Source organism: Triplophysa rosa, linkage group LG1, assembly GCF_024868665.1.
Source record: "Triplophysa rosa linkage group LG1, Trosa_1v2, whole genome shotgun sequence".
NCBI lineage: Eukaryota > Metazoa > Chordata > Actinopteri > Cypriniformes > Nemacheilidae > Triplophysa > Triplophysa rosa.
In genome coordinates, this window is record NC_079890.1 from 11,863,582 (window position 1) to 11,875,951 (window position 12,370).

The 12,370-nt window shown below is 41.6% G+C and overlaps 1 protein-coding gene across 4 annotated transcripts in view; it reads left to right on the plus strand.

Moving 5' to 3' along the window:
* The window catches only part of htr2cl1 (5-hydroxytryptamine (serotonin) receptor 2C, G protein-coupled-like 1), a 190,954-nt gene that overhangs the window by 143,159 nt on the left and 35,425 nt on the right, over positions 1-12,370 (plus strand). For 3 of the 4 annotated variants that reach the window (XM_057347574.1, XM_057347563.1, XM_057347552.1), the window contains one exon: positions 9,683-10,268. In XM_057347574.1, coding sequence (XP_057203557.1) covers positions 9,869-10,268 — 400 coding nt within the window. In that variant the 5' untranslated portion in view covers positions 9,683-9,868. Of the gene's footprint in view, positions 1-9,665; positions 10,269-12,370 lie in introns of all 4 variants that reach the window. The other variant, XM_057347578.1, reaches the window with a different exon arrangement.

Sequence of the window (12,370 nt, forward strand, 5' to 3'; positions counted from 1 at the left end):
ATATTTTACATTGTAATCCATTTATTTGTAATAGTTGGCATTATTGTGTGCTGGTGCGCGTCCCTCTGTGTGTAATAAGCAGAATCTCAACAACAACTCTTCACCACATGACGTCAGCAACAAAAAAGAGGTAGGACTATACTTACTGACTGTCCAATGGCCAGGCATTTTTAGCCCTCCCCTGCAGGCCCAATTTACAACAAACCATTCAAAAAGGGAAGGGCAAAATATAGCCCTGCCCTACATTTTTTTCTAATTTCATTCTGATACAAAAAGAAGTCAATCGCAACTTCCGTTTCATGGTGACTTTAAGGCAAGACACAAAGTCAGTTTGGTGCACTTGTAAATATAATCTCATATATGTTATGAAAATGGCATTTTGTCGCTGTCCTTACGAAACCTCAAGAAATGGAAAAACACTGTACTTTTTAAATGTGATTGTAGCAGAGTGAATCACTTGTGCCAGTGTGGCCAGGTGATTTCACACACTTTAATTATCATACTCGACCTTGGTAGCACATAAGGTGGAGAGCTGTCCACTCGGACGTGTGCCATGGTTCATACCGCTCCTCGGTGACGTCATCTGTGGTCGCCGAAGGTAGAGTATTGTTCGTTTATAGCCTTCCGTTTCGTGTTTGGAGCGAAAGGAGAAATAATTTTCTATTATTGTAGTATGCCGTCTATTGTCGGCCGGATTCTGGCTTCCCGTTTCCCCTGTTAGGCTGATGTTATACTGCTGGTTGAGGGATTGCCGTGAATGGCGTGGGCTGCAGCGTTCACTGCGGTATGTATGCTAGTCCGCTTTTTTATGTTGGTTGAGTTTTATAACTAATTATTTTCTTGCTTCATGTCCGGCAGGTTCATGACCGGGTAAAAGGAATATTAATGACCTTTTGGAGTTGGTAGTGATCTGCCGTGACCATGTTGCTGTTTTGCCTTTGCTGGACCATTTTTTCTTACGCTGTTTCAATTGTGAGCGATACTTCACCTGTACTGCGTGGTTCATCTGCACCGTTTTAAACACACGGCACCTGCTCCGGCTCCTGCTGCGAGATTGAGCCTAGGTGCATTGTGTGCATATTCACTGTTTCCAGGGCGTTTGGTGCTACGAGTATCGACTCTGTCTCATATTACGAATTGAGAGGGTGTAAGTGACTTCTATTCTCACGCTGCTCGATTGAGCCTACGTACCGTGCGTGTGCGCCCACTGCTTTCTTTAATTGGTTTACGGTTATTTGTCTTTGTTTAGATTCAGTTCTGTATTTATGAATTGATTTATTTCCTTTTTACCTCCAGTCCATGTTACGACCTGGGAGGCAGTAAGTTGCACCCTCGTTGCACGAGCTGGAAGTTTTTCTTTGTTTTTGTTATTGGTTATGTTGGATTCTGTTAACGTATAGTTTGTTATATTTCTTTTCTTTTTGTTATAGGAGTCAAGGGCCAGGGCAGGGAGCTAGCCAGCCTTAGCCTGTATGGTGGGTTCCCAGTCACCGAGTGCTGTGCATTGCAATTTATCCCATTTTGTGTGTGTGTGCAGTGAGACTTGTGCACCTGGTGTTGTGTGTGTGTGTGCTACATAAACTTGAGGCTCGATGCTGGCTACCTACCCCTGGTGACCTTGCGCTCCTTGATGTGTGTGTATGTAAGGGCGGGTTTTAGAACTATTGGCTGCTAATGTTACCCAATTTTCTTAAATACTTATTTCTATGTTGAATAAAATTGGTATCTTTTTATATAGACGTCTTGTGTCCCTTGTTTAACCTAACGAACCTGTGTGCCTGTTGTGGGTATTCATTTCCCTGTTATCAGGGTGGCGTAGTCTGCTATAATTGTCGTGTCTGACCCTTTCCCCATACCACTTCGTCACAGTAAAAAGTTAAAAAGTTGACAAAGCACTTATTAATACTTTTTATTGATTGGATATTTGCAAAACCAAGTGACAAAACGTTGACTAATAATAATGATTTATTAAATATAAAAAAATGAAATATGGAGAAACAAGGTTAGAAGGACAGCAGCGATATTTATATTTAATTTAAGTGTAATATTAAACTGCACCTGTCAAGACCACTCAAAGTTTTAAGCGATCATTATTGAGATATAACTGACCTTGGAATGTCATATCATTTATCAGACACTGATAAATGATAAGACAGTCTGATGGATGGTGCGATTAATCAGCCTCATAATAAAGTAAACATTCAAAGAAAGGTCAGATCATTGCACATTGTTTTGAACAAATTATTCTTTATACAAATGATTATTCTTTTTTATTTTAATAAGGTAATCATTTACTCATCATAACAGCCTATAACCTATAGACTTCAAGCTGAGGTTCTGACTCTATCTCCATCCATTAACACTGATCATTACAGGATTAAGAAGTGCAACTGGAAAGGTGTTTGCATTGTCCCTTATATTTTTTTTGTATCGTTTTCTATTTCATGCTAATTTAACCCAATTCACGGTTACTTGATTGGTTTCTGCTGAGAAGGCTAATTACTCATTTTTGGAATGCAGAAGTGCAGTTTGTGAGTGCACTCTCATCCACTTCATTAATGTAAAATGAAGACTTATCTGAAGGAGGAAAGAGAGTGAGAGAGAAATGGAGAGAGGCTGAAAATGGGACAGACTTAGATTACAATTCTCGTCAGGTGTTATTTAGAGCCGCGATCAGATTCGTTCACCCGGAGTTCATCTTTCAATGTTTTCTCTAATCAACTGTGTGCTTCTTGCTTGTATTGCACATCACCTCTCATTCGGATCAGATTCAGAGACATGGACCATTTCAGAGGTCTGTGATACTGACCTTTGTTTCTTTGTCTCTTTAAGCAGTGATATGGCCTTCCTTTTGGACTAGTGTGTCTCCCAATGGAGATCCTCTATTCTTTCATAATGGGACCATACTTTGTGCACTTTCCTTGAACCTCTATATTCTTTTCTTTAGGATGAGTGTGTTTCGGTATGAGTGTGCCTGTGTGTGTGGTAGACGCACAGGGCGTGATTATCAGTGATTTATTTATTGTTCAGCATTTAACTTTTTGCTGTTGTTTGCTTTATCTCCAACCTCCTGAGATAAGGCGAACTATACAGAACTCTGCTGCGTCTGGGGAATATTGCGATTTCACCTTCTCTCTCCCTCTCTCTCTTCTATAAGATGGAGGAAAACATATCAGAAACCGGCTGTCCCTGCAGTGAATAAATCTATTATCATATTTCATATGCTTCATAGATGGAAACCAGGACAGGTTGTCACATTGTTTATTCTGTGGAACTAACATTTTAGGTCTATTGGGGACAAGTTCTGTATTTAAAGGTATAGTTCACTCGAAAATGAAAATTCTGTCATTGTTTACTCACCCTTTTGTCATTTCAAACCTGTATGACTTTCTCTTCTGCAGAACACAAAAGAAGATATTTTGAAGAATGCTGGTAACCGAACAACAGCGCTATACCCATTGACTTGCGTTGGTTTTGTGTCCATAAATGGGTATTGCCGTTGTTCGGTTACCAACATTCTTCAAAATTCTTTCGTGCTCTGCAGAAGAAAGTAATCCATACTGGTTTGAAATGACAAGAGGGTGAGTAAATATTTACAGAATTAATTTTTTTGCGTGAACTATTGCTTTAAATGAGAAATTTTCATTGGTTCTTTTGTTGTTGTTTTTCTATCTACTTTAACAAATTTAATGAAGAGGCTTATTGTAAAGATCAAAGTATTCCACCACAGGTTAAATGCTCAATGACTCAATGAATGATTTTTATTATTATTGTGTTTTTGTTAGAAAGAGAACTCAACTCATCTCAACTTTATTTATATAGAGCTTTTTATAATTTTCATTGTTACAAAGCAGCTGTACATAAGACATATTGACTACAAGCAAACCAATTAAAGTTGCACCTGTAAAAACAAGAAAAAGGTGAAAACAAAGAAGACAGACATACCCACATACAAAACACTCCACACACACAATATGAACACGTAATAACACACAGACACACACTCACACACGCACAGTGAGAGCACACATTTAAGATAAAGGAGAGAGAAGCACAGGTCAAATATAACAGACTATAAATTTCTATATGCAATATTAATTAAGTAAAACTTTAAAATTCTAAAGCAGCCCCCCCGGCCAGGCAGATGCAAAACAGTATGCAAACGGTGGCAAGGAACCCAAAACTCTAATCGAGAAAAAAACCCTCAGGAGAACCCAGGCCCAACCAGGGGATTCCAGTTCCCCTCTGGCAAAAGCTGCTGCCTCTGCACAAGCTCCAGAGAGCTTGCACAACAAGGCTAAATAAAATAAATAAACTTACTAATAAGGTAAATTATAGTTTAAGATTATCATTAATAATCTAATAGCATTTGAAATTTTGTGGTGAAGACATGTCAGGGACCGCGTCCTTCTTTATATCTGCCTGGTGGGGGCTGCTTTAGAATTTTAAAGTTTTACTTAATTAATATTGCATATAGGAATTTATAGTCTGTTATATTTGACCTGTGCTTCTCTCTCCTTTATCCTAAATGTGTGCTCTCACTGAGCGTGTGTGTGTGTGTGTGTGTGTGTGTGCGTACTTGTCTGTGTACGTACGTGTGTGTGTGTGTGTGGTGCGTGCGCATCGTGTGTGTGTGTGTGTGTGTCTCTATGTCTATGTGTGTTAGTACGTGTGCATATTGTGTGTGTGGAGTGTTTTGTATGTGGGTATGTCTGTCTTCTGTGTTTTCAACCTTTTCTTGTTTTTGCAGGTACAACTTTAATTATTTTGCTTATAGTCAATATGTCTCATGTACAGCTGCTTTGTAACAATGAAAATTGTAAAAGCGCTATATAAATAAAGTTGAGTTGAGTTGAGGTCTTTCAGAGGTGCAGAGTGCAGTGCTTGAAAAACGAAGTGTTGACGAGTAGCTGGAAAAGAAACTGTGCATATACCTGCTTTATCATCTCCACAGTAATGATTCGAGGAATTAAATCTGCCTTACCCGAGGGTTGTTCAGCTTGCTGTTAGAGTCTAGAAATTCACCTTTACCTGAGGGTTTGATCGTGGTACAGTCCCTTGTGTCCAATGTAAAATCCGTGTTGCCTGTTCTACTGTAGTTGTTAATCTCGCCACAGAAGATGTGTGTTTGCAGCCTCGTGCCCGGCTGGGTACATTTGCCCTGTTGAGGTAAATCCAAACACTTGCTGTGAAGTAAAGTTTCATAGAATTTCAGCTGGAGTGAGGAGGTAACTGTCGAAACGAAGAGAGACAGCCAGTCTTGTCTCATTGTTCCAAGGTTACCACAGCGAGCAGGATGCAGTTCATGGCCTGACCTGATGGTAGAGCGGAGAATGGGAAGTGGGGACCTGACAAGAGCTGAGATGATAGAGCTGGATAAAGAAGGACGCGGTCTCTTGACATGTCTTCACCACAAAATTTCAAATGCTATTAGATTATTAATGATAATCTTAAACTATAATTTATTTTATTATTAAGTTTATTTATTTTATTTAGCCTTGTTGTGCAAGTTCTCTGGAGCTTGTGCAGAGGCAGCAGCTTTTGCCAGAGGGGAACTGGAATCCCCTGGTTGGGCCTGGGTTCTCCTGAGGTTTTTTTTCTCGATTAGAGTTTTGGGTTCCTCGCCACCGTTTGCATACTGTTTTTGCACTATCTGCCTGACCGGGGGGGCTGCTTTAGAATTTTAAAGTTTTACTTAATTAATATTGCATATAGGAATTTATAGTCTGTTATATTTGACCTGTGCTTCTCTCTCCTTTATCCTAAATGTGTGCTCTCACTGAGCGTGTGTGTGTGTGCGTACTTGTCTGTGTACGTACGTGTGTGTGTGTGTGTGTGTGTGTGTGTGCGTGCGCATCCGTGTGTGTGTGTGTCTCTGTGTCTGTGTGTGTTGGTGCGTGTGCGTGTTGTGTGTGTGGAGTGTTTTGTGTGTGGGTGTGTCTGTCTTCTGTGTTTTCAACCTTTTCTTGTTTTTGCAGGTACAACTTTGATTGTTTTGCTTGTAGTCAATGTGTCTCATGTGCAGCTGCTTTGTAACAATGAAAATTGTAAAAGCGCTATATAAATAAAGTTGAGTTGAGTTGAGTCTTGGTGAATGGGTTGCCAGCTTTCTTTGACAAGCTGAATCTAGGTGGTACTGTCGAGCAACAAGCAGAGCTAAAAGCTTTGCTTTCTAGGTTTGTCGATGTGTTTGCATTGGCCGACGAGGATCTCGGGTTCTCTGATAAAGTGCAGCACGAGATCCATCTTGTAGATGATGTTCCAGTTTCTCAGCCATATCGACGCCTTCCACCCACCCAGTATGGTGAGGTCAGAGAACATATCACCAAGCTTCTTAAGAAGGGGGTGATAAAGGAGAGCAATAGTGCGTACGCTTCGCCTATAGTGCTTGTCCGAAAGACAGATGGTAGTCTTATGTGTCGACTACAGAAAATTGAATTCGAAGACTAAACGAGATGCATTTCCGTTGCCGTGGATAGATGAAAGTTTTGATGCGTTACGAGGTGCAAAGTTTTTCTCGACCATTGATTTGGCGAGCGGGTACCATCAAGTAGCAGTGCGTGAGCAAGACGAACCGAAGACAGCGAAGCTGGGCGCCATCGAGCAACAGTGGGTGGCCCAGTTAGCCGTTTTTGACTTTGAGGTCAAGTACAGGCCCGGACGGCAGAATGCTGCCACCGACGCACTCTCTAGACACCCATTAGCAGGGGAGCCTGTTAACTTGGATGATGCAGAATATGACGACTGTATTGCCATCTGCAATGTGGTAAATAAGGGTATGCCTTTGGACCCAGAGTTGTTATCTGCTGGGGATCAGTGTTGTAAAGTGAGGCAGATTCGTGCTTTAGAGTGTGGAGTCAGAGTAGAAGGGACTGATACTCGAGGAGGTACGTTTACTCTCCCGGGCTATACAAAAGCGGAGTTGAGAGAGTTTCAGTTAAAGGATCTGTTTTTCAGTTCTTTCAAAGAATTCTGGGATAATAACCGAAAGCCCACTTATCAGGAAAGGCGCAGCCTGCCTAAGCCTGTATTGTCCCTTTTGAAGCAGAGGAAGTGTATTACCGAGTCAGACGGGTTGCTCTATAGAGTTGTGGATGATCTTCGTCATGGTGAGTGTCAGCAGCTGCTTGTACCTGTTTGTTTGCAGGAACGTATCCTGGAGAGTGTCCATGACAAGATGGGACTCCAGGGTATTGAGCGTTCGCTTAACCTGTTAAGGCGAAGATGCTTCTTGGTTGGCATGTATGAGGACGTAGAGAGGTGGATCAAAAGGTGTCAGCGGTGTATTTTGACTAAGATGCCTCAGCCGAGGATTCGGCCTCCCATGAAATCGTTTCTAGCGTCAAGGCCTTTGGAGGTGGTGGCTGTAGATTTTACACTGCTTGAACCGGCCTCAGATGGTCGTGAGAATGTGTTGGTAGTAACCGATGTGTTTACCAAGTTTACATAGGCTTTCCCTACCAAAGACCAGAGGGCAGACACTACAGCCAAGGTTTTACTCAGAGAGTGGTTCATGAAGTATGGCATTCCAGAGAGGTTACACTAGGACCAGGGGAGGAACTTTGAGAGTGAGGTGATAGCTGAGTTGTGTAAATTGTATGGGGTAAAGAAAATGCGAACTACCCCTTACCGGCCTCAGGGCAATGCTCAGTGTGAGCGATTTAACCGGACGCTCCATGAGTTGTTGAGAACTCTTCCCCCTGAAAATAAGAGGCGGTGGCCAGAGTACCTTCCTGAGTTAGTCTATGCGTATAATGTAACCCCACATGCGACAACAGGGTACTCACCCTATTTCTTGTTGTTTGGCGTAGATCCACGTCTTCCTGTAGATGCTCTTCTGGGTCAGGAACAAGCTGTGAATAGACGACTGGATTGGTTAGTAATTCATCAGAACAGACTCAGGGAAGCTCATGAACGAACAAGAGAATTTGCTGAGCAGAAAGCTCTTGAGAGACTTGCTCCCTTGAATGACAAGGTTTACTGTCCTACTGTTGACGTTGGCCAGACCGTGTATTTGCATCACAGACCAGTTGGCAGAAACAAGATACAGGATGCGTGGGCTCCTACGGTACACAGATTCATAGAAGTGCAGGGTACTACGTACACTGTTGAGCCTGTTGAGGGGGGCCCCAGTAAGAGAGTTCACTGAGTTGATTTGCGTCCTTGTGAAGTGCCTGTTGTGGAACCTGTGGTAACAGACAGCAGTTTAGCGTCTCCACAACCTGATTCTCAGGTTGAGCAGGTTGAAGTTGAGGATTCTGATCCAGATTGTGTTGTTTTGGAAGAGGTCACATTCCCAAACCTCGAGGAGACAGAGGGTGTGAATGTTGAGATGTCCAGGCCAGTTGAGGAGGCTTCTGTTGTTGGCTCTTATCCTTTTTCAGAGAATGTGGAACAACAAGCTTCTGAGTCAGGTGAACCGTCAGAGTGTGTGGTAACTCCTAAGGTAGACAGACCTGTGTCTTGGAGACCAGTGCCTACACCCAGAAGAACCAGCCGGCCTAATGCTGGTGTGCATTCAAACCCGTTTAACGAACCAAGGTCGGTTTGTAATTCAGTTTCACTTAGCCCTGAAGTTTTTTCACAGGTGTTAACAAGCCTTGGTACTGTGTTCTTCAGAGAGGCTATAAAAGAGGTGAAGAATATGTATTGAGTCATCGAGGACAATGACTCTCAGCAGGGGAGAGTGTGGCCAGGGGTTAAAAATTAAACCTTTCTGTTGTGTGGTGAGATAAATGTGTATGGCCCTCTAAGAGATTTCTCTCCCGTTCATGCGGTGCGGTGCGTTGCGTTGGCTCTTTGTGCACATGCGTAGCTCCGAGTGACCACATGTGGTACGCTCTTGTAGAGAAGAAGCTTCGTGTGTGTTGCGTGTCATCGCGATCTTATGTTATGTGCATAAGTGTAATTCCGGATGTAGTGGATCGGGTGTGCACATGGCGAGTGAACCTCGTGGTGAATGCTAGCAAGCATTTGGATATCCACTACCGTATTTTGTTTTATTGTGCTTCATTTTGTTTGCGTGTGTAACTGTTTTTTTTTTATTTCTTTTGTTTCACAGAGATTTAACCTGATATAGAGTTAAGAGTGTTTTCTGTGTGCTGATTCTGCATTCAGCCGCAGGTGTAGGAACTAGATTTCATTTTTGTAAAACTCATAGGAACCTTTTTGTCCCAAAACCTGTTGTTTTGTTTCTTTTATTTCTTGTTGACCCTTTTTCTCCCATCGACCACTGTAATACTTGTTTGTAAACAGCAGTCAGATTAAACCCCAAAAATAGAACATAGTTTTGCCTGGGTGTGCTTTATTCCTCTTACACCCGGCCACAATAATAAAGACGTTACATCGCATTACCTTTGAGAGGTGTCTTGAGTTATTAATACCTGTTAATTTAATAAGGAGTAACCTCAGATTTTATGAATTAGGTGAGGTGTGAGAGGTTAGTGGAGAACCAGACTGTAGCGTATCATTTTAACTTAGTGACCTCAATTACCCTCATTTATCCTGAAGACAAAGTGACACTGGTTTTTGAAAAAGATGGATCTTTTCGTCATTGATCATTTGTGTCTCCTTTACTATTACTAGATCATTTTGTGGTGCTTTGATTGCTGGTGTTATCTCAGCATTTCTAAATGCATGATTCTGTGTGTCTTTTTGTGTTACAGATAGAATCTACATGAAGATCCAGCATCCCAAGCGGGCTACAAGAAATGCTATGGATATCCTTAACGCAGTAGATTTCTCCTTTACATAGCATTTTAAGTGAATCGCACTGCCGTTTTTTGCACAGTACGAACATACCAAACTTCTTTCATTAAGTGGCCATCAGCGGTCATGATTGAAAAGAGCGACTGACACTAACACTCAGATGATGGGGGCACCTGGGGGGCCAGTTCTGGCTGGGTTCGGGTCTACAACATCATCCCTAGACCTAGTTGGCTGGATGGTCTGGCCCGGTAATACCACCTTTAGTCTGAACCAAAGCATCTTCGGGACCGACTACAGCTTCAATCTCTCCGCATCCTCCTCTTCTTCATCCTCTCCCCATGGGGTAGAAAAGGATGTGATGAAGGAAAAGAACTGGCCAGCCCTTTTGATACTGGTGATTATTTCTTTGACAATTGGAGGGAATATTTTGGTTATTTTGGCTGTGTCGCTGGAGAAAAAGCTTCAGAACGCAACAAACTTCTTCCTGCGCTCGCTAGCAGTGGCGGACATGCTGGTGGGCATCTTGGTCATGCCCATCTCTCTCATTAACATCCTATATGGTGAGTAAACACAGTGCTCACATTCTCTAAGCTCATAATATTCACTGCAAGGTGCTGGATTTAAAACTAACACTAAAGTAGTTATAGGTGTTTTTTAGGCCTACTTTGTGTGACGTTAGTTTTTATAAATTATAAATATGCAAACTAGAGGCAAACTTTAAAATAATGCATCCCATTATTAAGTTCTTATCAGCTACACATTGTACCACTGAGAAGCCACTTTTTTATATAACTCTAAAGCGGCCTTTCCATGTAAGACCCAGGGGCTTTTTCAATGGTGCGAACAAACCCTTCTCCTCCAAATAACATGGCCCATTATACAAATGACACGACAGGATCTACCCTGGTTAAATAACACATTTAATTGGTCTCTTTCCGCCAAAACTCAGGAGATCATAATGTCCTAAACTTCTCTCTTTTAAAGAAAAAAAGGTTGATTTAGCTTGCAAATGTTACACAAACTTAATTATGTATGGTGCAGAGCACTGCAAAGTTAGAAAAAGAAAGAGCCAGAGGTGAAAAATCTTAATGGCTTTATAGTACTGTATAGCATGAAATCTCCCTTCACACATAAAATGAGAGATATATTGAGGAGACAGACAGGGAGGGCGAGGTTGTGCGGAATCATATTGAGAATAACAGAAGCTTGTTTGGCATTGCTTTGCTCAGAAATCCTCGGAAATATCGCCTATGGCAGAATTTAGATCGTTTTCCAGTCCAGCCACCTCAGAGCTGCTGTCTGCTTTAGAGTATTTCTGGCTCTCGCTATCCATGTAGTGACCACACTGTCCATCTCTCCCCGGCCATGGGGGAGTTCCTCTCAGAATGCATTGTTCAGGCCTCTTGCCCCTCGCCAAACACTGCACATAGTGGGCTAGCCGAACTCTCTCAGACTCTCTTCTGTATTGATTGTTGAAGATGTGCTAGCTTTAAATGATCTTAGCTGGATGTCAGCTGTAGATAATACACATGATGAGCTTGCATTTGTCAATCTGAAAGAGAACGTTATTGATCAGTAGAAAGAGATATTTACCAGTATAGAAGCCTGCAGACCCTCAGAGCAAACAGAGCATTGGAAACGATGCGATTAAAGCCGACTGTCACACATGTGCATATAGATGCACACACTGGAACACTGCACATACACATGTGCACACACACACGTACAGTACGGCCTCATTCATTAAATGAGCATACAACAGAAAACTGGGCATATTGTCATTTCCACGCAAAAATTGGCATTATCAATGTGGGTAAGAGCAGTGGATACAATCAAATTTCACATTCTCACATCATGTTCCAGCTCATGTATTTTCTAGGGTACCTTAACATTTACTATAGTAAACAGTAGTAAACGGAAGTATACTACACAAGTATACTATTAAAATACTATGCTGCATTTTTAGACTGCATTTTATTTCGATTATTTAGACTGTAAAATAACATCAGATGCATTTAGAACATAACGATTGTTGTTTATAACTTCACCTTTAAAAAAAATAAAAAAATGCATTACTATTTTTTTATCATTTTGGCAAAAAATGACATTTACAAGAAGAAATACTGTACATTCTTCCACTTTTATCACTCTCTTATATTACTTTTTGTACTGATCTTGCAACATACCTTTTAACCATGAAAACAAAAAATATGTAAATATGATAAAAAAATGCTAAGGACCCATGTTAGATAAAAATTATACATTTATAATTCAAAGTTTTGTCCACATTGGATGCGGCGCAATGCGACATGACAAATGCCTTGTTCTAAATGGGTTTGTCGTGATGCGTGTCACTCGCGCATAGAGTTGACAGGATATAATGGTTTTCAAGTGAATTAAAATATATCGTCTCGGTTACAGATGTAACCTCCGTTCCCTGATGGAGGGAACGAGACATTGTGTCGAGACAGAATGGGGTTTGAACTTGAGAACCTATCATCTCTGATTTTACTTTTAAAAGGCCAATGAACGTGGCCTTCACCACATGGCATGCCAGTCTCCGCCCCGTGCATACGGGTATAAAAGGAAGATGCGTGCCCATTCATTCACCTTTTGGGCTGAGGAACCTGCGAGGCATTCTCGGTCGCTGCAGCAGACGGCG